The 27,669-nt window shown below is 43.2% G+C and overlaps 1 protein-coding gene across 1 annotated transcript in view; it reads right to left on the minus strand.

Annotated features, from left to right (window-relative positions):
- LOC137570529 (putative serine protease K12H4.7) overlaps nucleotides 1-27,669 on the minus strand; it is an 83,736-nt gene that overhangs the window by 12,146 nt on the left and 43,921 nt on the right. The window contains exon 6 of the mRNA XM_068279222.1: nucleotides 20,843-21,044. Coding sequence (XP_068135323.1) covers nucleotides 20,843-21,044 — 202 coding nt within the window. The remainder of the gene's footprint in view (nucleotides 1-20,842; nucleotides 21,045-27,669) is intronic.

Consider the following 27,669-nt stretch of genomic DNA (forward strand, 5'->3'; position numbering starts at 1 on the left):
CAGCATATGTTTCCATAAGCATTTACCTCAATGACAATAAAACGCTTTCATTGCGCAATATAGTTTAAAAACAGTTTACTTTATTACGATGTTACACTCACATTCAGCAGGATTTGGCCAAGCATGTGGAGTTACTAACGGGCTCCCCCCCGTGCAGTCTCCCGGGCTGACCGCCGTATAGTTGTAATCAGGGTGCGCGTTCGCTTCCACCGCCAGCCTCCCTCCGCTAGACGCGAGACTTCTTCCGCATGTGGCTCCTCCCAACTAGTTTCGTCACAGCACGTGACTCATTCAGGGGATAGAGCCTACATGCAGTAATTCGCTTATATCTAGTGCGCTCAGCTCCGCCCCGCTAGACGCCTCCCCTCCGCGTCATGCGTACCGGAGCCCGGAAGCCCGCACTATCTACCATAAAAAACTTTATTATTCCATACACTTCGCCAGATACAAAGCAGCAACTTAGTTTAAAAGCAATAATACATTTAAAATGCACATGTCCACATGCTAATTCACATTTTACCAATACATAGTATCAGAACAAACTTGTCATCATAAAATTTGCGCATTATATACAGTTTAAGTCTGACATGGTGAGCGGAACTTCCTTGTTTATTATTGTTGATCAAATCACCATTTTTCATATTAAATGCTCCCCATCACTAGCACCCTCCCCCTCATTATCATTTTGGGAAAAACTCTGAGTCCAGCTCCCCAGTCATACAACACTCCCAAATCATGCAGACCCTCCCCACTTAAAGAAAACACACACCTTGGATTATCATCTATTATTAGCTATCATCTATGAAGCAATTGAGGTCTATTTCTATATTCAACCCTTTAGGTTGTAAAGTCTCCATGTTGAAAATCCATTTTGTTTCTTGCCTCGATAATAATCTAATCCGATTCCCCCCTCTCCATGGTACATTAACCTTCTCAATCCCACAGAAATGAAGTCCGGCCGGGTTACAATTGTGTACCCTCCTAAAATGTTCTGAAACACTATGTCCCTTTACCCCCCTTCTGATATTTCTAACGTGTTCCCCCATTCTTTCATGTACAGTTCTCTTTGTTCTCCCAATATACTGTATCCCACAATAGGTACACCACCCCCTTTGTATGGCATGTGATGTTTTGATGTATCTTAAATGATTTCCCACTGTGGTATGATTTCTCCCAAAGACTATGAATTCTCCCAAAGACTTTGTGATTCCCTAACCCATTCTGAAAAAAGCATCATTGATGATAGGAAATTCAGATATGAAAAAGACGTAGAGGCATTTTCAAATATAACAGCATACAGATGCCAAAATTTAAAAAAGGAGGTAGTAATCCAAGAACCCCCCATCTATGATAGAACACAGGAGGAGCCCCCGAAATACTATGTACCTAGAACTCCAAGTAAATACCAAAATCCCAGAACACCTAGGGGAAATCCACGCACCCCACCCAATAAATATTGGGGACCCCCTAAGACCCCCCCCCAAATTTCAGGAGGGGTGGTTTCAATCACTACCCACAAAGAGGTGAGTATAGTAGGTACAATGTCCCCATATACAACAGATATGACCCAATTAGAAATGAACAACGGTATCAGCCTTTTTTAGAGGAAGGTTGGAGGGGGAGGAGATCACCCCAAAGATGGAGAGTCCAACAGGGGGAGGGGGCAGAGGGAGAGAGAGTGGATTTAGGAACCCCCATGGGAGACAGGAAAAGAGGACCAGACGAGGATCCAGGGGAGGGAGGAGAATACAAAAGAAGAAGGTTTTAGGAGGAGAAGGTATATACAATCTAAGCGGGGTGGCACTAGGGAGAGAGGAGATCAAATTACTGGATAAAGGATTAAAATACGCCCCTAAAAATGGACTTAACAAGTTTAACACTTACGTAGATCTGCAGAAGTTTACCCGGAAGTTGTATATAAAGAAATAGTTTGCTCAGCGGGAGGGCCCCAACAGCAGGGCCAACGTGATAGATGAATACCACCATTCAGGGCTAAGGAGCCCGTCTACCTTTAACCCACAGACCAACAGTAAATCCATTGATATATTTAAAAAAATGGTAGAGGCTGACATTAGAAGGATACCTGAGGGAAAATTTAACCGGGAAAGGGAAATAGCAAAGGACCTATTGGAAGAAAAAAAACAGATAAGGGGGGAGGGGTAGTTGTCCTTAATAAGGAGCAATATATGAAAGAAGTGGATAGGTTGGTAATTGACACAAGTGCATACAAAAAATTAAGGGGAAACCCGACAAAAGAACATCTGGAAGAACTAAGAAAAATATTGAAAAGGGGTCTTGATGAGGGGATACTTAATGACCAGGAGTTTTCATATCTAATCCCCACAGCACCAAGAGTACCAATTATTTATCAGGTACCAAAAATCCACAAAAGCAGAACAGAGCCACCTGGACGGCCAATAATTAGTGGGTTAGGGTCGGTTACCCACAAATTGGGGAAATACCTCAATCATTTCTTACAGCCACTGGTAGATCAATTACCCCATGTTATTCGGGACACTAAACACATGTTGAATAAAATGGAAAGGATGACACTCACAGAAGATACAATATTGGTAACAGGTGATGTTTCATCACTGTATACGAATATTCCTCACAACTTGGCACTTGAGGCGGTTGAACACTTTTTTAGGAAAAACAATGGGATGTTAAATAAACAAATATTGTTCATTTTAGAATTATTAAAATTTGCTTTGAAAAAGAATTATTTTTGGCACCAAGGGGAATACTATATACAAATTAGGGGTTGTGCCATGGGGGCGGGATTTGCCCCATGCCTGGCAAACCTATTTATGGCACATTGGGAAGAGGGTATAATTGAGCACGAAAATACACCATTATTTTCACACTGGTCAAGATATATAGATGACCTGTTCTAGTTGTGGGAGGGTGATCAGGAATCATTGAAAGATTTTATTACAAGACTAAATAATAACTCATGGAATATTGAGCTTAACGTCATTACTGACGACCGAGAAATCACTTTTCTGGATTCGAACATCACAAAAATGGGGAATCGACTAATCTACAAAAAACCATTTCAAAGACACTGACAGAAATGGGTACATACCCATAGATCGTAATCATCACCCAAAATGGATAGGGGGGATACCAAGGGGTCAGATGGTAAGGATGAGAAGAAATTGCAGTGAACTAATGGATTATACTGAACAATCACAGATTTTGATTGATAGATTTTGTGATAAGGGATATGATGAGGTAGAACCACAAAGAACTATGATGGAAGTGGGGAAGAGGGATAGGAGGACCTTGATGGGGAGTGGCCCTGGTGAAAGGGGGAATGAAAACTACCAGACAGCTTTTGTCACGGATTTTAGTGATCAATTTCAGATAATAGAAAAAAATTATGAATAAACATTGGGGGATTCTACTGGAAGACAGCACACTTAGAAGGGTGCTGCCAGAGAAACCTAAAATGATCTATAGAAAAGCCCAGAACCTTAAATCTCTGGTGGCACCCAGTTGTGTTAACCCACCCGGGACACAGAGTCTGGCACCTTGGCAGAGAAAGGGCTTTTTTCCTTGTGGTAGATGCCTCCCCTGTAGGGAGGCTAAGGGAGAAAGAACTGAGAATTTTGTATCATACCACAGTGGGAAATCATTTAGGATACATCAAAACATCACATGCCATACAAAGGGGGTGGTGTACCTATTGTGGGATACAGTATATTGGGAGAACAAAGAACTGTACATGAAAGAATGGGGGAACACGTTAGAAATATCAGAAGGGGGGTAAAGGGACATAGTGTTTCAGAACATTTTAGGAGGGTACACAATTGTAACCCGGCCGGACTTCATTTCTGTGGGATTGAGAAGGTTAATGTACCATGGAGAGGGGGGAATCGGATTAGATTATTATCGAGGCAAGAAACAAAATGGATTTTCAACATGGAGACTTTACAACCTAAAGGGTTGAATATAGAAATAGACCTCAATTGCTTCATAGATGATAGCTAATAATAGATGATAATCCAAGGTGTGTGTTTTCTTTAAGTGGGGAGGGTCTGCATGATTTGGGAGTGTTGTATGACTGGGGAGCTGGACTCAGAGTTTTTCCCAAAATGATAATGAGGGGGAGGGTGCTAGTGATGGGGAGCATTTAATATGAAAAATGGTGATTTGATCAACAATAATAAACAAGGAAGTTCCGCTCACCATGTCAGACTTAAACTGTATATAATGCGCAAATTTTATGATGACAAGTTTGTTCTGATACTATGTATTGGTAAAATGTGAATTAGCATGTGGACATGTGCATTTTAAATGTATTATTGCTTTTAAACTAAGTTGCTGCTTTGTATCTGGCGAAGTGTATGGAATAATAAAGTTTTATGGTAGATAGTGCGGGCTTCCGGGCTCCGGAACGCATGACGCGGAGGGGAGGCGTCTAGCGGGGCGGAGCTGAGCGCACTAGATATAAGCGAATTACTGCATGTAGGCTCTATCCCCTGAATGAGTCACGTGCTGTGACGAAACTAGTTGGGAGGAGCCACATGCGGAAGAAGTCTCGCGTCTAGCGGAGGGAGGCTGGCGGTGGAAGCGAACGCGCACCCTGATTACAACTATACGGCGGTCAGCCCAGGAGACTGCACGGGGGGGAGCCCGTTAGTAACTCCACATGCTTGGCCAAATCCTGCTGAATGTGAGTGTAACATCGTAATAAAGTAAACTGTTTTTAAACTATATTGCGCAATGAAAGCGTTTTATTGTCATTGAGGTAAATGCTTATGGAAACATATGCTGCTGAGCTGATGGTGTTTTGAGAAGAGGAGAGCTCGAGGGCGTGGGGAGCCTGTTAATGCCCCAGAAGTGCGAAAGGCCACTGTAATACATGGTCCACCATCTTTGGTGAGTTTGGATCACACAGGGTGTCCCTGGTGGAGGTGTAGCTGATCTTGGTTGCACATTGAAGAAGAAGGTCACATGGCAGATAAAGGAAGCGCTTAGCTGATTTAGAGTGAAAATGTCCTTATTTGCCTATGGCTCATGTTGGCGGTATTAATGTTTAACAGTGTGCTGACATGGAAGCTGCCATGCTAGGTACACACTGTCACAGGAGCCCTAGTGATCAGACCGCAAATTGCCTTCCAATCGGTTTCAGCACACAGACCATGCAAGCTTTGGTCGCGACCTTTGCGCAGAAACCGACAGAAATTTGGGCAGCAGCCCGACCAGAAGGGAGCCTGTTAGGTAAGGTAATTACAACTTTACACACTATTCCAGGGTATAACTGCCACCACCTCCGTTACCATGGGACAGAGGAGCCCGCCGACTGTCTGTGCCTAGATCTACAAATAAAAACGGTTAAAACACGCTGTATTCTGTATAGCCAACAACAAACAATAGTAGCGTCTCTTCAGAGACCTGGGATCAGTTTCTGTGTATGCTGAATAATAGGGTAGCTAGAAAAACAACTGACGATATCGTCAGTTTATTGAAAGCAATATAAATAATATATACAGACAATTATTAAAATCAACAATTATTAAAACAGTAATAGCCAGTATGAAATAAAAGGGAGAAAATACTTAGGATTTGTGGAAATATGTCCGTTCTGGGAAAACTTGTAGAGTTCCTTTTGTTCAGTTCCAGCAAAGTTTAAAATCCACGCAAACATGGAAAATGTCCTTTGTTCCAGGTTACAGAAGATGGCCAATCAAGATGGCCGCTAGCCATGTGTCCTTTGTTTCAGTTTAGACAAGATGGCCGCCAACCATGTGTCCTCTGGATGGCAATGTGCTCTCAGGAAGGTGGAATTTGGAGTACTGAAGCCCGCCTGCTGGCCATGTGCTTTTGATGAAGCTGGTTTGGGGGGTGTGGCAATGCCGGCCCCCTCTGAGTTACCAACAAATGACAGTTCATTCCCTCAGACATTTTAGGGCTAAACTTATGAAATGCTGTAACTCCTGAACCATACACGTTATATTTAGGGGGGTAAGAGATTCATACTTGTCGGAAAAGATTAATATGACATCAGACATGGCTAAGCCAGCGGGTCAGGCTCCTGAGAAGATTCATATCTCAATAACCGGACGGGCTATCCCAATGAATTTCATATCAGCATGATGGCCAGATTTTACCGAACAAGACGATATGAATTTTATAGCTGTGCGACATACGGTTTTCGTATACCGACAGGAAATCATACCACCCATACTTTTCTTATGGCCCGTGCTCGGTGCCGGATCGGCTGGCTTTCTATGGCCCCCCCTGTGGAGCCAGCTTCCTGGTCCTTTTCATGGCGACATCTGCTGTAGGGGGAATGAGCTAGGCCCTGCAGGGAATCTGGCCACGTGCGGTGAGGGGTAAGGGAAATGCTTTGGTCACAGGGGAACAGATCTCTGGATTAAAAACACAAAAGTGTAGTTTTCTGATCGCTTGCATGACTGCACAGATTCGACAGGGAGCGATCAGGAAATTGACTGTGAATGCTCTAGATTCACCTGCGTTTCTCACGGCTATTCCGTGACACACACCATACAATTTTCTGACAGATTTACCTGCCAGATCAATTATTTCCAACATGTCCAATCAGAATTTTGATTTTCCAATCTTTATTTCGATCGATTTTCGTTTAGTTCTAGGACCGTCAATAATAAAAAAAAAACAATTAAAAAACGCTTAAAAGATCGGGAAAAAAAAATCGATTGAAATTCAGATCGGACATGTTGGAAATAATCGATAAGACAGGTAAATCTGCCAGAAAATTGTATGGTGTGTACCTAGCATTACAGGTTCATCGCCATTTTTAAAATGGGTGACAGAGAATTCCATTGATCACAGTGGACAAACAGGACGCGGGAGAGGAGAAGGAGATTGATTAGTAGACTACACTGGAGGGAAGTATGACGTGTGTATGTTTATTTTGACTTTTAATTTTCAGTTCAGGTTTGCTTTAAGGCATCTCCCCAGTTCCTTTATCCAGCCATATTCTGGATGAAAAATTACAAGTTTAAAAACAAAAACCAGCTAGCACATCTTCTGAACAGTGGTTTTTAACTAGGGGAAAGTACTACAGTATACTGTGTAGTCACCATTCATGTAGCTGCCTGTGGGGACATATGTAGCAGTGTAGTGATGCCTGAGAACTTCTCTCTATAGTGTATTTTTGGCACATATTACTTCCTGCTACCACAACTGAAATAACATTGGTAATGACAACCACATGGAGGCTCGCGTTGCAGTAGGCAGGGCAGCCGTGTATGATGGAAGCAGTAGCACACAGCTGTAAGTTGAGGCCACAAAGACAGACAAAACTTCTCAAGCTTTGATTTCTCACATACAAATAAACACAACTGTGTACATGTCCTAATAAATCTAGGAAACTGGGTCATGGAAGCCAGAGTTGGAGTGCACTGCATAGGGGACACTTTAGGACAATCAGCTCAGTGATGGCAATGACATGCTTATCCTTCTACATGACTGCATTTGTTATCCAAAGTGAATATATCATTACAGGAACATGGTTGTTAGCCACTGCCTGGAAGTGAAGTGAGTCAGATGTTTGGCATAACGAATTCCCTGCATCTTTGAGCACGTTGCTCTGTATGGATGAATCAATGACTGTGCAGGGAAGTAAGGAAGTTAAAATTCAATATTTGGAGTGGATGGGTCTACGGAGAGTGCATAGATCTACAAACAGTGGATCAATCTACAAATAGTGCATAGATTTACAAGCAGTGCATTGATCGACAGTGGATTGGCAACACTGTGGTGCAGTGGTTACCACTAGCGATGGGTCCCTGGTTTACATCCCAGTCAGGGCACTGTCTGCACAGCGTTTGTATGTTCTCCCCATGTCTGTGTGGGCTTCCTCCAGGCACTCTGGTTTCCTACCACATCCCAAAAAAATAGATATGTTAATTGGCTTCCCTCTAAATTGGCCCTAGACTATGATACATACACTACACGATCCATACATAGACATAGGACTATGGTAGGGATTAGATTGTGAGCCCTTCTGAGGGACAGTTAATAAGACAATATACTCTGTACAGTGCTTCGGAAGTTGTCAGTGCTATATAAATACTAAATAATAATAATCATAAACGTATAATTTAGCATGTCTGGGAAATCATAGCTGACTGCAGATAAAACGTACAAAGACTACTCAGGTCTCTTCTTGAACTCCATTCCTGATTGTGCTTATAATGTGCTTTTCTCCTGGTGGAGTCAAGTGCTCAGGGCTGTAGTCAAACAGGACCATTATGGAGCCTTGCCCAAAGATTTCTTTTATGTGCTGACTTGAGCTGGGGTTTGAACATGGATGAGAGGCTCAAACCCTACATAAAAGGCAACTGTCCGCTATCCAACTGTACACCAACATGTGGAAGACACTTCACAACAATGCAATAAAATGCTCAGTTGGCAGTAGCTATGCTAGGGAGTCTTGCCCAAGGACTCCTGACAGAATAGGTGAGGCTTACTGAACAGGATGAGCTGAGATTTTAACCCAGGTCTCCTGTGTCAGATGCAGAACCCTTACTCTATCCAGCTAGAAGGAAGCCTATGGGTAAAATACCTCGCCGTTCCAGCGATTGTCGACAGAGCTTGGCCGCACTGCACGTATGACTCACACCTGCACAGTAGCACGGTGCTGACCAGGCTCAGCCTTTTCCACAGAGCCCGAGCAGTGGCTCCTTGCTACTGTGCAGAAGTGAGCCATCCTGCAGCTAAGCGTGTTCATATATGGGGGCGCGGCGGTAAACTTCTGAGGGTCTCAGCGCTGAATCTGGTCGGGAGGATGGAATCCGATGTGGAAAGTCACTGGATTGATCTACCATTTTAAAAGTTTTCTGCTTTTTTTTTTTCCTCTTACAATCGGAAATCGATTATGGAGTGAAAACCACATGTTGACAATAAGCATGTCACAACCTGAGCACAGTGATCAGAGAAATTTATACTCATCACAGCAAGTTTGCAATGCTGATGACAATTTCAGTAGAAAAGGATCCTAAGGAGGGTTCAAACTCCAGATTTAAAGAGGAACTGAAGTTATCTATATAAAAAAATAATTCACTTACTTGGGGCTTCTGCCGGCCCCCTGCAGCCGACCTGTGCCCACATAATTTCAAAACGATCCTTCCCCCGCCACAGATCACTTTCGCTTCTTCCATCAATCTATCCTTGTTGCGCAGCTTACGCAGGACACTCCGGGCCATGGGTACACAATCAAGGATGCGCACAGCCAGGGCGCAATGGACGTCGACTTAGAAGTCAGCTTCCACTGCATGAAGAAAAGTGTTCTGAGGCGGGGGAACGGAGGATCATTTTGAAACTGCGTGGGCACAGATCGGCTGCAGGGGGCTGGCAGAAACCCCAAGTAAGTGAAACTTTTTTTTACAGAGACCTCAGTTCCGCTTTAAAATCTGCAAGACAAGAGTGCCAAGTAACTAGCCACTCTTTGCATGCATAAGAACATGATCGTAGAAATGAACGCCTTTGCTCCAGACCCCTTAATAAGTAGGGACAGTCCATCAAATCATTGCATTGAAGCCTTTCTATTGTGGTGCAGTTGTCTTGGTATGCCGGTTCCTAATTTCTATTCCAAGACTAAAGGTGTCCATACATCAGTCAACTTGGCGGCCAATCGAGCATCCATTTCGATAATTATCAAATCTGATGCAAATCGGTGCCACTACAAGCATGCCTGGTTGACAATGCAACCAATTTTGGCCCAAAATTGGTCAATTGTATCGATTGGACATGTCGGGCCAACGTGGTCGATCGGGTGCCTGAAAAGGTCTCCCGCCGTGGTCCCCATGCATCGTCCGCTCTGCTGCGGGGCTTCTATAAAGTATGCGGCACATGTATGACATCACACGCCACGTGCGTAAAGTCTACCCAAACTGGAGCTCTGGTACAAAATGAGATACTTACCGTACTTAAAGAGAGGGAAGCCTCTGGATCCAAATGAGGCTTCCCTCGGTGCTCTGATGGCCTCCCAGAAGATTAGTGGCAATGCATTGTTGTTAATCATATCAGGGCCGCGCACCATCTCTTCCATCAGCGTAGCCGCGCGAGCCTGCCCACGCATGCGCAGTAAGACAGAGCCGCGGGCTCCATACTACTGCACAGGCACGACCGTGCAGAAGCCATGTGGGCACAGAGGAGGAGCATGGCCCGGATGTGGAGGGGGCCCATGCTCAGTGAAGGGGGACATCAGACCACTGAGGGAAGCCTCAATAGGATCCTGACGCTTCCCTCTCTTCAGGTTAATATCTTATTTTAAACACGAGCTTCGGCTCAGGATCGTTTTAACAGTGGAACCCCGCCAGCAATGCGGAAGATGAATGGGAACCATGTCGGGAGACAGCCGACAGGTAAGGATAATTGCATGGGTGGGGGCACATTCACATTAGGGGGCAGCGGCAGATGCGGCATCACAAGGCCAATTCCAGAGATATTCCATGCTGAAATCTCTTGGGAATCTGTCTGCTAATGTATGGGCAGGAAACAGATCTATATTCAATCCGAAAGATCTGTCTCATGGTCTATCTGCCCATATACAGTATTACTGATATATGAACACCTTTAACGATTACAAAGATAAGTTCTTGCAGGTGTCCCAAGTGTGGCTACTCTCCAGGAATACAGATGTGGAGAAAGTTACAGCTTTTATAAAGGCAGTCTATTCATTACTGATGGGAGAACATTTCTTATTTCATGCTGACAAGGTGACCCTTCCTTAGTTCAGAAGCTTTGATGTGTTTTCTCACAATAAAATTGCCATCATATATTCTTTTTACTGCAGCGTGTACAGTGCAGGCAAGCAGTGCAGTCACTCCTAATTTCTTGCCTGCGTTATGAGATCCATAATATATCGCTGCAGCAAATTCCTGAAACTGAAGGATGGTCCTTCCGATGTTATAATTGTCACCTGACTGCTTAAAGAGGAACTGTAGATAAAACAACAATTAATAAAATAGATTTTTTTTTTTTACAATAATAATTAAGTCAGTGTTTGTCACTTGTAAAATCTTTCTGCTTCCTGATTTACATTCTGAAATTTATCTCAGGTGTCGGCATCTTTAGTGGTGCAATATCTTTAATTCATTTTGCAAATTACAAAACACGGAGCTTGCCTGGACTCCAGACTGCCACGTACCCTTGTTGATGTCACCCGGCACACGGAGCTTGCCTGGACTCCAGACTGCCACGTACCCTTGTTGATGTCACCCGGCACACGGAGCTTGCCTGGACTCCAGACTGCCACGTACCCTTGTTGATGTCACCCGGCACACGGAGCTTGCCTGGACTCCAGACTACCACGTACCCTTGTTGATGTCACCCGGCACACGGAGCTTGCCTAGACTCCAGACTACTACGTACCCTTGTTGATGTCACCCGGCACACGGAGCTTGCCTGGACTCCAGACTACCACATACTCTTGTTGATGTCCCCCGCTGGCCACGGTCGACGTCCGAGGAGTGGAACATTGGGCATGTGAGATACACTAACAAATTTTTGCAATCTTGTTTGTGCATTTCTTTTTGCAATTTGCAATCTCTTCTCTCTGCTTTTTCCGATATGGATACCACTGAGAGAGCTGCTCTGGACACTACCTTTCCTCCTTTCATTATGTGACACTGGCATTGGAGAACGGATTCACTTTGGACATTGGCCTCAATTCACTAAGCTTATCCCCTGTCTTTAATAACTCTTCTGAGCGGTTTCTAGTTATCACCATGGTGATAACTGTAGAAACAGCTCAAAAGAGTTATTAAAGACAGGAGATAAGCTTAGTGAAATGAGGCCATTATATGCTTTAGTCCTGGTTGCAACATGGAGCGTGCATATATTTGTCTATGGCGATATTTTACGTACATACGCCCTGTCAGTTGATCTCTGCGGAATGTTTGTTTACGGAGAGTTCCAAAGCCAGTACAATGTATACCTGGTCTCCCAGAAGACTCTGGGGAGACGATTACGCATATCTAAACAGCCTAGGCTGTGTCATTATAGGGAGGGCAGGGCTAAATTCAATATACAGCAATATATAGATACAGTAAATGTTTCTGATGCTGAAACCAGGAAAATTACCGTAAAAGAGGGAATCCTGAACAATTGACTTCATTCTTCTATGGGCTTGATTCACAAAGCGGTGCTAACTGTTAGCACGCCTGTGAAAACCCCCTTAGCACGTCTAAACGAGCTTTTCGCACGTAAAACTTTACACGCACAAAACTTTATGCACGTAAAACTTTACGTGCGCACTGCACAGAGCGCAGGGCGCTCCGCGCGAAGTGCCCATTAAAGCCTATGGGACTTAGCGCGCGCATAGGACTTTGCGCGTGCAAAACTTTGCGCGCGGTACTTAGCGCGCGATCTGATTGAGAAAACCGGTGCTAACCTACTTAGCACAGTGGTTAGCGCGCCTAAAGACTTTAGACGTGCTAAGTAGGTTAGCACTGCTTTGTGAATCAAGCCCTATGTGTCTCTACAGTGCCGCTAAGTAAGGATCTCTCTACAGTCAAGCAGCACAGGTGTCAAAGAGCAATCTGTTCTCTTGGATGGAGGGAGGGGGGGGGGGGGGGAGAGCGTAAGGTCAGGGATATCATTAGCCTCACTCTGAGTGAGCGGTTTGCAATTCAGCCAAGCAGATCATTAACAAAATTGTCACCACCTGCATGGCACACATGAACTGATGCTAGATTTTCTTCCAAGAAGATTATTAGTAGAGATGCTCAAGGAGATGCTAATAATTCTGTCTAGATGCAAAATAAATGCAGATAGTATGCAGCTTCAAACTTATCCAATCAAATGCACTTCCTGCTTATTTTGGATTGGCTCATTTCCAAGCTGCATGCAGTGTGCTGGAACTATTCTCATCACTATTAACCACTTAAAGTGAACCTCCAGACTAAAAATCGACTCAGCAGCACTGAAAAGGCTTGGTGTTTCTTTAACAATTTCACAGCATGAGAACTTTGTCTTTCTTACCCGAGTCTCATTTTTAGCTGCACAGAAGAAAACTGCCCGGGCATTTTTCCCCTGATGCTGTGCAAAGCATGATGGGATTTCTGATGTTGTTGTTCTCGTTCTGCTGTTTTGGTGCTTTTTTTTTTTTTTTTACATTTTTAATTTGACATTTGAAGCCTACTGTGTGCAGCTGGGAGGGGTTATCAGGACACAGGACAGTTGGAACTGTGTCTCCTGCTCCCTGTCACCTCCTTTCAACCAAAAAGATGGCTACCCCCATGACAAAGATGGCAGCCCCCATGAATCACAAACATTTGCTGTTCTTTTAGAACAGTGTGGGTAAGAGATTATATTACCTCTGTATTCTAACTAACATGTTTGTTTAGGCTGAAGTTCCCCTTTAAGGACCGGGCTGATTTTTGCTGATCTGTGCTGCGTGGGCTCTCCAGCCCACAGCACAGATCAGCAGTGAGGCAGGGCGACCAGACTTCCTCCCCCCCTTTTTTCCCCACTAGGGGGATGACCTGCTGGGGGGTGGGGGTGGGTCTGATCGCCGCCGCTCCGTGTGGCCGAGCGGGGGGGCTCCTCAAAGCCCCCCTCCGCAGCGTTCTTCCACCTCGCTCCCTTTCCCTCCCTCCCCTGGGCGGCACAGGACGGCGATGCGTCCTGCGCCGCCTCCGATAGGCTTCAGCCTATCAGATGCCGGCGATCCCTGGCCAGAGGCTGGGGATCGCCGATCTCATTTACGGTGCTGCTGCTTTACAATTAGCCTGCAAAACTCTCGAGCGGCCGTTTCCATGTAATTCCACTTACGAACAGCTGCCGCCTATCGGCGTTAGGCGGTCGTTAAATGGTTAAACATTGACTAATTGCTTACTAAGGGTGGTTATTAATTGGCTAAGTATGTAGTTTAAAAGCCCTAGCAGCGATCCGCTGTTTTACATGTAAATCGTGTGGTGCTTATTTTCACAATCACCAGCCTTCGCGATTCTTGGCATGATTGCTTTCCATTCCCGACAGCTGCACGGCGTGGCAGGTGGAAAAGGCAGCTTGTGCAATCACCAACGCAGCAAGATTGTGCTTGCAAATAGAAAAGGGCCCTTAGGGTTCTCCACATTTAGGCCTAAATTCACTAAGCAGTTTGGACTAGTCTACTGATGTTTTTTAGTCTACTGATGGTTTGGTGTAAATCAGTTGCATAAAGAGGGAATTCACTAATCATTACCAAATGTTTTAGACCTGTTTTTAGACCTGGTCTAAAACATTCGGTAATTAGGTCGGGTAAAGTAGGGGAAATGAACAAAAGATGCAATTCACAAGCAAGTAGCTATGACTGACAGAAATCAGCTGGTGTAATCTCTGTCAGAAAAGTGGTCATGGTTACTCCTTGTTTGCCTTTTTGAATTGCATTTTTTGATCATTTCCCCTGCTTTACCGACCCAATTACCGAATGTTTTAGACCAGGTCTAAAACATTACACTAAACCATCAGTAGACTAAAAACCATCAGCAGACTTCTCTAAACTTCTTAGTGAATTGAGGCCATACTGTGAATACGAATTGACATTAAAGTGAACTCTTGCACAGGACAGAAGGAAAACAGAGAAATGCACCCTGTATGAATTTAGAGAGTTTAACCTGTCTAATTCCCCCTCATCTGACTAATCACAAATTGTAATTTGTTCTCTCCTCCTGCACAGGATGTTAACAATATGTCTGCGTCCATGAATCAGGAAGTAGACACAGGGCAGATTTATTTTAGGATTTGTATGAGCCATAACACAGAAATGTTTTTTGTTTAAAAGTTTATTATGCTGCTGTGTAACATTTAGATTAGAGAGGATGTTCTGAGTTCAAGTACGCTTTAAAGTGACAAGAACTGTTTGCCCTCCAAGGCAAGACAATTGGAGAGAAAAAAAAAATACAAAATTCATGTTTGAGAAGAGTTAAATTGCGGCTATAGCGAACACCGGTAAATTGCAACTAATGCAGGCACTGAAGTCCCACTATAATACAACAGAACTTTTAACATTTTACGGCAGGATCAGCATCAGGGCAGTAGTTTGGGGGACGGTATAATTGCAGTTCTAGCTGCAAGGAATTACATTAGGTGTGTAAGGAGGAAGGGTGGGGGGCTGGATGGTGTAATGGTTAAGGGCTCTGACACAGGAGACCGGGGTTCGAATCTCATCTCTGCCTGTTCAGTAAGCCAGCACCCATTCAGTAGGAGACCTTAGGCAAGTCTCCCTAACACTGCTACTGCCTATAGAAAGCGTCCTTGTGGCTGCAGCTCTGGCGCTTTGAGTCCGCCAGGAGAAAAGCGCGATATAAATTATTTGTCTTGTCTAACGTTAGGCATAAGTAGAGGAAGTATTGCTGGCCGGGGGGGGGGGGGGGGGGTTGGGGAGGGTAATGCGAGAGAGGTTAAGGGGAAATGATAGCAGTACTTAACCACTAGTCTTGAGGCAATGTACTGCCAGTTTAAAAATGTATTTACTCTTTAAATTTATGACACAATAACTCACTCACTATTTTTTTTTTACATGGCTGTGTAACTGGTGCCTTCATCTTTAGCTACTGTGAACCTCACCATCAGTTCTTTGTTCCCATCTTCAGAGACCAGCCACAAAGACAAAAAGAAAACATGCTGTAAAAAGAGTATCTTAAGTACAGTATCTGCTAGCTATTACAGCATGTTCGCTAGACAGATAAAAACCAGCTGAAAAAAATCCATAGCTCCAGTCACACTGCCACCCACAACACACATCCTCTGGAATGGAGGCCAACTAAAACAGTTCTGAGCAGAGAGACGCAAGGAGCTTAGTTAGCAATACAGATACCCAAAAATGAAATGAAAAAGCCTAGAGGGAAGGAGAGAAATCACATCAGGGCTGTGGGAGGGGGTGGAAGGGAAGATTCTGGAGGAAATGCAACTGCAACACGCTTTAAAGGGAACCTAAACCAAACTTAAAAAAGTTTCACTTGCTGGGGCTTCTACAAGTCTCCTGCAACCACTCTGTGCCCACGCCGTCACGGAACGCTCCTCCGTTCCCCTGCAGAGGCTGAGTTTTAGTTTTCGGTGACTCAGCCAAGTGGATGGACACTGCACCTGCCATTAAACTCTTGCTTCATTGGTATAAATACCACCGCTAAGCTGCATTAAACGCACGCACGCACACACACACACACCAGTTTTGAAACCTGGGAGGACCTGATCAGGGATACAGATAGATTGTCTTATGTTCTATCCTTATCTCAGGAGAAGTACCAGTTTCTTCACAACATAGATGTATGAAGATCCGGCACTGCTTCTAGCTTTAAAAAGAGCTTTATTGCCAGCGGCTCTTTCAGTATGCAAAAAAAGTTTCCAACAAGGTAATCAAAAAATATTCATGCGGTAAAAACATGCAAGGTGCACATACCCGTTGTGGTTAGTAAAGGCTGTGGGGCATGGTGGTAAGAACGGCCCGCCTAACGTCCGTTTCGCTTCAGTAGCGTCTTCAGAGGCAGTGTGGCAATTCACGACTGTCCGTTTCCGGGTTAAATACTGTATGGAGAATCATTTCCGGGTCGCATCGTCGCTTCTACGCGTACAAAAGTACGCATGCTCCCACTAACGTACGCATGAATGCGTAATGACGTCAATGGAGAATGCGCACACTGCCGGAAGTTCCCTGCGTCGTTTCATGCTTACGTAATTACGCATACAATCATTGATGCATGCTTGCAAGCGCATAAACAGAAGTACCAGTTTGATTGGGAGGAGTGGGTTAATTATAGAATGCAGGGGTATGTGGAGCGGGGCTCTGGTCGCCCATTCCCCTTAAACATGTCAGCCTCCATATCCCTCTCACCTCAGGTTCCCTTTAACCCCTGTTCAGGTGTACCTCTTTTTATTAAACTTCACTGCCTTTGTCATTTATATTATGTTGGGTGTGGTGTCTGGGGGACATTATACCTCGAAACGTGTTACTGTTGAATTGGGCTTTATTAGGACACTAGCGACCTTGGCACATTTTAAAAACAGCTAGGTCTGTCCCCGTCCGCGCGCACGCGCGTCCGCCACACCCGCAAACACGGCCGCCCCTTCAGTGTCTGCGTCCCTTCCTGCACATGCGCAGTGCTACAAAACACACACACAGGGACATGGGACGCAGAGACACTTGGGTTTTATTATAGAGGATAACATTTCTGGGACTTTTTTTGTTGGGTTGTCTTTTTACTGTATAACATCAATTGATGCAGTTTATGTATGAGGAACGTCTGTCTACATTTGCCTTGTTTGTATTCATGGATGATAATTGTACCATGTATAATATGCTGCTGGGTCTTTGGACTTGGTTTGATTGGACACTGCCCTTTGTCCAAGCCTTATTATACCTGTATCTGTGGTTTCTACTAAAGCGTTTTGTACACACCATCGAAAAACATGTTTTGAGCTCTGTGGCTTCTTCCGGAATGTTGTTTCAGACCTGATTATACTAAACCAATAATATTCACTATTTCCAGCCTGTTTTTCACTTGTCACTACTGAAAGCAAATAGGCAACAGTCAGATAACCTTGTGGGTCATTCACTCTATCCTGCCAAATATATCAAGTGTGCTTCTAGAGATGCCGCGATCAGTCATTATCTGCTAAAATTTCCATTTTAAATTGTATCTGTGTTGTGATAAGAGGGATTACCATTGCATCAGCAAGCTGTGTTCTGACAACAGTGCCATGTCTCACACCCAGCACCCCCTCAAGGCAAGTCTAATGCAGGGAATATACTATATTTTCAGCAGATAGATGGTTCGATAGATAATTTGACATGTCTGATCTTATTTTCAATCATTTTTCTGATCGATTTCTCATAGAAATGAATGGAAATTGATAAGAAAATAAAATCGATCGAAAAATTGATTGAAAATAAAATTGGACAGTAATGCTGGGAATACACGATGAGATTTTTCAGCCGATTTACTGTCTGATCGATTTTCCGATCAATTATTTTATCTTTTCTTATCAATTTCCATTCACTTCTACGAGAAATCGATCAGAAAAACGATCGAAACTAAGATCGGACATGTCGGAAATGATCTATTGAACCATCTATCTGCCAAAATATTAATGGTGTATTCCCAGCCCTGAAAGAAAACCTAATCTGTAAGTAGAATAATGAAATAAACAGCTGCAGGTACCGAATTTATACTAAACAGGACTTTCCAGCAATTCAATATTCTTACTTTGCTTTAAAAGGTTAAAAAACTAGGTTTAAAGCTATGACCGTCTCATGTGCATGATAGCAGTTTTGTTTGTTTGTTTTTTCTTAATGCTTATGCACCTCCCATATAGACAAATCTTGACATATTGAACTGTCTATGTTATCACTGCTCTAAGATGTGTTTTTTTTTTTTTTTTAAATGCTGAAACCAGGATAATCCCCGTGAAGGTGGCCGTACATCAGATGACTTGGCAGCTGATCGACCATCCGATTTGATTATAATGGAAAGACAACTGGTGCCGCCAAGTGCATGCCCAATCGACAATACAACCAATTTCAGGCTGAAATTGGTCGCATATATCAGTCAGAGATGCTGCAAGATGTCGGTCGGATGCGTGGTGGTAACGGCGAGCGATATCGGGATGAGTGACAAACAACGAAATCCCCGGCGCTGTTGCCCATATGTATAAATGTGCGATTTATACATTATCTGTTTGTGTCGCACTGTCCATCTGTCTTCCGAATCTCTGCTCTTCCATTTGCCCCATTCACACCGCTGGCGCATAGCACGCCGGCGTGACATGACACGCCACGCCAGCGGCATATTTGCTGCTATGGAAGAGTGGCGGATTCAGAAGGACGGGCACCGAGACACAGGATAATGTGTGCATAAATGCACCGCTGTGCCTACCGCTCCCCCTTCACAGCGCTGCCAGCCCTCCTGCTGGGGAAGGGGGGGGGGGGGGGACACCTGGCTACCTACACTGGGAATAACTATAGACCTAGCTACTACCTATTTTGGGGACATCTATTCCCCTGGCTACCTATTCTGGGGACACCTATAGCCTGGCTACCTATTCTGGGGATACATATAGCCTGGCTATCTATTCTAGGGACATCTATACACCTGGCTACCTATACTGGGGATAATTATAGACCTAGCTACCTATTCTGCAATTTAAGTTCGGCTGGCACACCAGTATCAATAATCAAGCAGTTTTATTGTATGCACAACATGACAATTGTTTCTGGGCCACGAAGGGTCCCCTTCATCAGATAAAGTGCAGACATACAAATGATGAAAAGTACAAGCACAAATATATATATATATCTCAGAACTGTGATCAATCACCAGGCATCAGAAAAAAGGAACCTCCCCCTTCATTGACATGATACTGGACCGATGTCGCTTCTGCATCAAGGCTGAGCACCCAAACACCCATGGCAAGGCGTGCCTATCCACAACCAGACATTGCATAGCTACCTATTCTGGGGACATATATAGCCCTGGCTACCTATTCTGGGACATCTATAGCCCTGGCTACCTATTCTGGGACATCTATAGCCCTGGCTACCTATTCTGGGACATCAATACACCTGGCTACCTATTCTGGGACATCTATAGCCCTGGCTACCTATTCTGGGACATCAATACACCTGGCTACCTATTCTGGGACATCTATAGCCCTGGCTACCTATTCTGGGACATCTATACACCTGGCTACCTATTCTGGGACATCTATACACCTGGCTACCTATTCTGGGACATCTATACACCTGGCTACCTATTCCGGGACATCTATACACCTGGCTACCTATGCTGGGGACACCTATACACCTGGTTACCTATACTGGGGATAACTATAGACCTGGCTACCTATTCTGGGAACTACTACCTGGCTATCTATACTGGGGACATCTATACACCTGGCTACCTATTCTGGGGGCTACTATATGCCTGGTTATTTCCACTGGGGACACCTATAGACCTGGTTACATATACTGGAGGCACCTATTTTGGGGGGGGGGGGGGGCTGCAGCCAGATTTGCTGTATTTTTGGCAAACTGCTGCTGCCATATCTGTATTTTGGAGGAACCTCTGCCAGATTATGTGTATCACTGGTGAAATGCTGTCAGATTACATGTATTTTGGGGGAAACACTATGGCAGAGCTCAAACTTCCCTGGCAGACCTTTTACACCACTGCTAAAGTCATGTATATTTGGCCCCACCCATTACCATGCCCACATTCTGTTTGGCCACACCCCCAGGTTCCTCCTTAGAGGGCGCATTAATAGTCTTTGTCCCTGGGCGCTGAAAGCCCTAGCTACGCCTCTGACATTTATACATTAGGTGAACAGTGGCGAGGCGGTGGACGCGGCAGGCTCAGCAGATTCCTGAGAGTTAATGCTGAAATCAGGAATCGGCCTGTGGTACATGGGCAGCCAACATATCTCTCTCTGATAAAATTAGAGAGATTTGTCTCTTGGTCGAAACTGCCCATCATTGCTACATTTTTAAATAGTTAACTACATTCTACTATAGGTCACTACAGCTTGGAGTCTGCGGGGATCTTCTGTGGCTGTGCAAAGCAGCGTCTCAGCCAAAATCTCTATTTCCAGCGTGGACCTTGACACCTAAAATTAAATAAGACCAGCTAAGTTGGAACACCCTGATCACTCCTTTGGACTGGCAAGAGTGACGGGGAAGCTATGTACAGTCCCTCGCGCCATGTTGGAACATAGATTTATGACAGATTCGATCAAGGTGATCAAATCTGTCAGGAATCAAACAGGAAAATCGATAGCCAATTTACTTGATTTAAGCCATCAAATACATTTAGATTCCTATTACCTAAAGTGCTCGATATTTGACATATGCTGATTGTGAATCGCTCACCTCCAGAAGCAGCAGGTCCTTCCCAGCAGCTGCTCCTCATTTCTTCAACATATTTCTTGTAACTTGCTTCTATACATTTCTCCCCAGTTGCTTTGAGAATGGTGCGAATAACTTCAACATATCTGTCGTATGGTGAACCCCATGATTCATTGGCCATAATACCACACACAACCTGGATGGTGATGTTTGTGGTCTTCACACCCTAAAAGAGGAAAAAGGATAAGTGCAAGTGAAATAGGTTTCCAAGGGGTTATCAACTTCAACCCCCCCTCCCCTTCAGCAGACCACAAAATGCTGCTATCTTGACATTTATGCCTTTTTGCTAAAAGCTTCAGAAACAGCCCACGTATTACCTACCGCAGCTTTATGTGGCGTTTGTAATTATTGATCAGGTACAGTGAAAAAGAAAAACATTAAATACACCTCTATTTCCATATAAAATATTGTCACCATACATTGGACATCATTTAAAGGGAACCTAAACTCAGAGGTATATGGATGTTTTCTTTGAAGCATTACCAGTTGCCTGGCAGTTCTGCTGATCTCTTTGGCTGCAGTAGTGGCTGAATCATACACCTGAAACAAGCATGGAGTTAATCCAGTCTGATTTCAGTCAGAGCACCTGATCTGCATGCTTATTCAGGGGCTGAAAGTATTAGAGACACAGGATCAGCAAGAGAGTCAGGCAACTGGTATTATTTTAATAGGAAAAATCCATATCCTTCTCAGTTTAGCATCCCTTTAAATATTGTAATAACCAGGACAATGTGTGGGTTTTATGTATAGTCGCACGTTTTATTTTAAAACTATAATGGCTGAAAACTGAGAAATAATGTGTTTTTTTTCTTCTTATTCCTGCTAAAATGCAAAATAAATAAAATAATTTTTAGCCAAATGTACCCAAAAAAGCCTAACTGGTGGTGAAAAACAAACAAACAATGTATAGATCATTCCGGTGTGATAAGCAGTGATAAAGTTATTGGCTAATGAATGGGAGGAGCGCTGAAATGTGAAAATTGCAGTGGTCCATAAGGGGAAAAACCCTTAGTGGTGAAGAGGTTAATGTTCTAGCAGTTGAGTACTGCTTACTGATATAGTTGTTTTATTGTATATAGGTACTGCTTATCAGTTTATTCAGAAAGGTGCATATTTGAAAACCATTCCTTTAGCCAAAACTATTCTCCCAACTTAAATGCAAACCTTTTAGAATACTGATTGGTTGTCACATAAGGCCAATACTGTGTGGCCTACTGCAGTAAGACGTGCATACAGATGAGAAAAGGGAAACATGAATTACAGGTAGTCCCCGACTTACGAACGCCTGACTTGCGAACGACCGGCATAGATTCTGTGTTTCCATGGGAACAAGTAAAAAAAAATTTCAAATTGCACTTGTAATTTGAGAAAATAGATTTAAAAAAATTCAAAGAAAAAATGGCTTTTAAACTTGTATAAGCAGATTAGTTCAGTAAGAATATATCACAGGAATATTGGAATCTTGTAATGTATAAGACATTCATAATTATGGGATCATATCTTGATTATTGGTTATTTTGAATTAGAGTCTTGGATCTATATAGTGATGGTGTTGTAACATACGTGAACCATGGAGATAGAACAGGGATGCGTCCTCTGGAGTCTCAGTAGGGAGGCTAGTTGATGCCCCCATTCTACAGAGGATCTGTTCCTTGGGAAATCTCTATAAACAAGATCTTAAAATGTACACCATTACAGGATCACAGGATCACTTCACACTAAAGTAGCATAAATTTAAGATATGATTAATATTTTTATATATATAATATTGGGTATAATAAAAGACCAAAGGGAAATTGTCTGATATAGTTTAATTATAATTTTTTGAAACTCAACATTTATGATGCATCTATTTCAATCTATGTCATTTACTAAAGGTATTTCTGTTCAAATTTCAACAACATAACACTTGTACAGGTTATTTTATATTATTTGTTTAAACAAAGAATGCTATTATGTATAAAGTGTATCTCTGTTTTTTATACATTATATGCCAATGGCATATTTGTTAAACATTTGAAATTCCAATAAAAAAATATGGAAAACTAAACTTGTATAAGCAGTTAGAAGGCAGATGTGACACAGAGGGGGACACTGTAGGCACAGGGGACAGAGATGGCACAATGTTCCTTCTTAAGAACAGATTCAGGTTAAGAACGAGCCTACAGTCCCTATCGTTCGTTAACCAGGGACTACCTGTACTGTACTTATCCTGTGCATCTGACAACACAAAAATCTGGTAAATATGACAATATCAAGTCAAGGTCCTCCCAGGGCTATCTTTTGTTCCAATCCAATTAAACTCAATGCTTGGCAGAAGCAGACGTCGAGTTATCCAATGTGCTTTTGAGTTGCAGTGTAAAAGGATTAGAAGAGGTTGTGGGAAAGAGGGCAGATTTAACAATCAAAAACAGCTGGTATGGTTAAATCCCGTCCTTGTAAATGTCAATGAAAGTGTATGAAAAAGCTTAGCATCATAGACACAAATTATATAGAACATCCTGATGTGCAGTTGTCCAAACTAAGTGAAGTTTCCTTGGTCTTCAGAGGATGAACTTGAGTTTTTATAGGATGAGAGGTTATTACAGTAGTATGTTAATCAGACCATCCTGTGACCTAAATACTGATACTATGCAATCCCCCCCACTTTAACCCAGATTTTCATAATATTCTACTGACAGACTTGGAAGGTTAAGAGCAGATCAGATTTTATAAACTAAAAAAACCTTAATCTTCCAATCTTCCGCCCATGCAGACTTTAAGAGGCTTCATATTGATGTACACACCATTCCATCCAACATAAACAGAGGCCGTACGAATCTGGCAACCCTCTCATTGTAACATGGGAAACAACATTTTATGCTGGGATACACAGTTGGAAGGAAGAGCAAACCACAATGTTCTGTCTGGAAATAAGAATTAAAAGCTAACATCAAACATACGCTCAGTTGAAATGTCAAAGTGGGAGGCTGCTGAGAGTTCCAAGGTCTTAGGAAACTTCACACTCCTTAAAATGTTGCAATAAGAGTGTCAATAATTGTAAAAGACAGAAAATCGCAGCACGTAAAAGGGAACCTTGACAGTTGGTCTTGCGGACGATTAGACATACATGAAACTTATGTAACTTGTAAACCATAATAAATTTAGATGTAATTATACCACGACTTAAAGAGACTCTAACAAAATGTTCAGCCTTATTTCTTCTATCCTATAAGTTCCTATACCTGTTCTAATGTGGTCTGTCTTACTGCAGCCTTTCCTAGTTGCACAGTGGCTGTATTATCTGTTATATAATCTAATCTTCCCTCTGAGGGCTTTGTCAGGCTCAGGCACTCAGGCAGGAATGTGCTGCTCTTCTTGTGATAGGATAGAAGCTATACACACCCTTTCCACGCCCCCTGCAGGCTCTGTGTGAGTCACAGACTGAGCTCCTCTCAGCCTATCACACTCTGGTTAGCAGCCATGTCTTTTGTTTGTAAACACTGCCTAAAACTGGAAATTACAAGCCAGGATTGCAGTAGGGAGTGGCAGAAACAGCACAGAGGGGCCCAGGAGAATATAATGAATTAGAATGGTATGCTTTTTATTGTAAAAATTTTAGAGTACAGATTCTCTTTAAAAGAAAATTTACTCAACAATAGAACTGCAGAGTATCTCATCCTGCTTTGGCTGAAATTCTCTTAAAGAGGACCTAGGATGTAGATTAATAAGGGTGAAATAGCCCTCAATGTAGAGCACTGTTCTAGCACTGCAAAGATTAACGGGTGTCAGCAGCAGTAACTCAACCACTTTTCCACAACTCCTTCCTATTTTGGAACTAACTGCCCCCCCCCTCCCCCCGGCAAGTTGGACACGGTCATTTTTATCCAAATCTCTGTGCCTCCAAGGCCATTCCCTACCTCAGCATTTGGAGGTGGGCTGAGGAGACACAGGTAGAGTGGCCACAGACTTGAAACACTTTAGAAAATAAATACCACAGCGCTTTTGCCAATGGAGTTTTAAAATAGAAACTATTTATGGGCAAGTGGGTAAGTTACTGCCGCTGGCGCTCAACGATCCTGAAACAGTGCTTTACTTAAAAGGTTTTTTAAACGTACAAGCTTTGTACTATTTAAAGCAAATCTAGAGTTAATTTTTATTTAGAATATATTATTTAGCATACAGAGCTGACATCTTCCGTAACAATTTACACAGTATATTCTTGTTACTAATTGTCCCTCACAGGGGCTCATAATCTAATCATTACCATAGATTGTAAGCCTCTGGCAGGGCCCTCTTCCCCTAGTGTTTCCAGCTTGATCATGCAAACTCACTGTCGGACACCCCTCTCCCAAGCCTCTGGCAGGGCCCTCTCCCCCTAGTGTTTCCAGGTTGATCATGCAACCTCACTGTCGGACACCCCTCTCCTAAGCCTCTGGCAGGGCCCTCTCCCCCTAGTGTTTACAGGTTGATTATGCAACCTCACTGTCAGACACCCCTCTCGTGGACTAGAACAGGCTATTTTGCCCTTGACATTTTAACTTCTGTTATCAAAACACATTCGCATGATCTTGTTATTTGTTGTGATGTTTTTGTATGTCTTTCCTTGTAGGTTAACCCAGTTTATCTATTGTGCAGCACTGCGTAATATGTTGGTACTTTATCAATACAATTAATAATAATAATAATACCATAGTCATATGTCCATCAAAAAAAAAAAGAGAACACCAAGAGCCCAATATAGTGTAGTATGTACTGGTAATGTATAATAGGAAGCATAATAATATTAATTTAATACTCACAAACCAGGGTTACCATTTAGGCAACCACTGTCAAAGCAAGTGGGGAGATTGTCCTGACCCCACTCAGGATTAAAAAGTCGCTCTCTGTAGTAGAAGGGTACAACCCTTCACCAAGGGTGGACTGGATGTAGATTATAGGATAACCAAGGCTCCAACAGGATATAAAAATAAATAAAATAAAATAAAAAAAAAAAAAAAAAAGAACTTAAGAACCCATCTTGGTAGTAGAGGAGGTAGTGGTGGACTTACCTCCTCCAAGAAGAACATACGACTGTGGATTTTCAGTCAAAACAATTTTATTGGATACTCTAATAATTATTTGGAGTATCCAATAAAATTGTTTTGACTGAAAATCCAGTCGTATGTTCTGCTTGGAGGTGGTAAGTCCACCACTACCTCCTCTATTACCAAGATGGGTTTTTAAAGTGGTACTATGGCGAAAAACTGTACAATTTAAAATATGTGCAAACAGACAAATAAGAAGTACATTTTTTCCAGAGTAAAATAGTCATAAATTACTTTCCCCCTATGTTGCTGTCATTTACAGTAGGTAGTAGAAATCTGACAGAAGTGACAGGTTTTGGACTAGTCCATCTCTTTATAGGGGGTTCTCAGCAAGGCTTTTATTCTTTATAAAGATATTCCTTAAAGAGACTCTGTAACATTAAAAAGATCCCCTGGGGGGTACTCACCTCGGGTGGGGGAAGCCTCCGGATCCTAATGAGGCTTCCCACGCCGTCCTCTGTCCCACGGGGGTCTCGCCGCAGCCCTCCGAACAGCCGGCGACTGCGCCGACTGTCAGTTCAATATTCACCTTTGCTGGCTCCAGCGGGGGCGCTGTGGCGACTTTCGGCACGGAAAGACTGAAATACCCGATCTCCGTCGGGTCTGCTCTACTGCGCAGGCGCCGGAAACTTGCGCCTGCGCAGTAGAGCAGACCCGACGGCGATCGGGTATTTCCGCCTACTTCGGCGCCGACAGCCGTCAGAGCGCCTGCACAGGAGCCAAGAAGGTAAATATTACGTCACCGCTGCACGGAGGGCTGCAGCGAGACCCCTGATGGATGGAGGACGGCGTGGGAAGCCTCATTAGGATCCGGAGGCTTCCCCCACCCGAGGTGAGTACCCCCCAGGGGCCAATTTGTCGTTACAGTTCCTCTTTAAAAAGGATTTAAAGAGAACCTGTACTGAGTAAAAATATTTAAAATAAACACATGAGGTAACTTCAAATGAACATTGCATAGTTACCTTGCCATCAGTTCCTCTAAGAAGCTCACCATTTTATTCTGACAATAATCCCTTCCAGTTCTGACAATATTTTGTCAGATCTGAAATATATCAGTTGCTGTCAGTTATAGCTGAGGGGAAAACTGATCTACCAGGCAATGTCCATGTTTCCCTATGGCTCAAGTGGGTGATGCTACAGTTTAACTGTGTGCTGACCAGAAAGCTGTTATGGGTAATGGCCATTTTCAAAATGGAGGACGGAAAATTCCCTTGATCACAGTGAACAAACAGGACTCGGGACAGGAGAAAGACACTGAGGGGTAGACTACATGGAAGGTAAGTATGACTTGTGTATGTTTATTTCGACTTTTAATTTTCAGTTCAGGTTTTCTTTAAGCAATGATGCTGGCCAGTTTCCCTGCTTGCTACACAGTTTTTTGGCAGTTGGTTAGAGCAACTACCATGCACTAAGTGCTTTTGAAAATAAATAAATCCCTGAGAATCCCCCCATGAAGCGATGGACTAGTACAAAACCTGTCGCTTCTGTCATTTCTACTATCTACTGTAAGTGACAGCAACATAGGAGAAAAGTAATTTATGGCTCATTTTACTCTGGAAAAAAAAAACGTCTTATTTGTATATGTTTGCACAGATTTTAAATTTTACATTTTTCGCCATAGTGCCCCTTTAAGTTATTTTAGTGTTTTTTTATCCTGTTGGCGCCTATCCTATTACCTATATGTTCATCAAAGTCTAGGACCAATTGTTAGAGGGAAGCCAATTA

Source organism: Hyperolius riggenbachi, chromosome 4 (genome assembly GCF_040937935.1).
Source record: "Hyperolius riggenbachi isolate aHypRig1 chromosome 4, aHypRig1.pri, whole genome shotgun sequence".
Classification (NCBI taxonomy): domain Eukaryota; kingdom Metazoa; phylum Chordata; class Amphibia; order Anura; family Hyperoliidae; genus Hyperolius; species Hyperolius riggenbachi.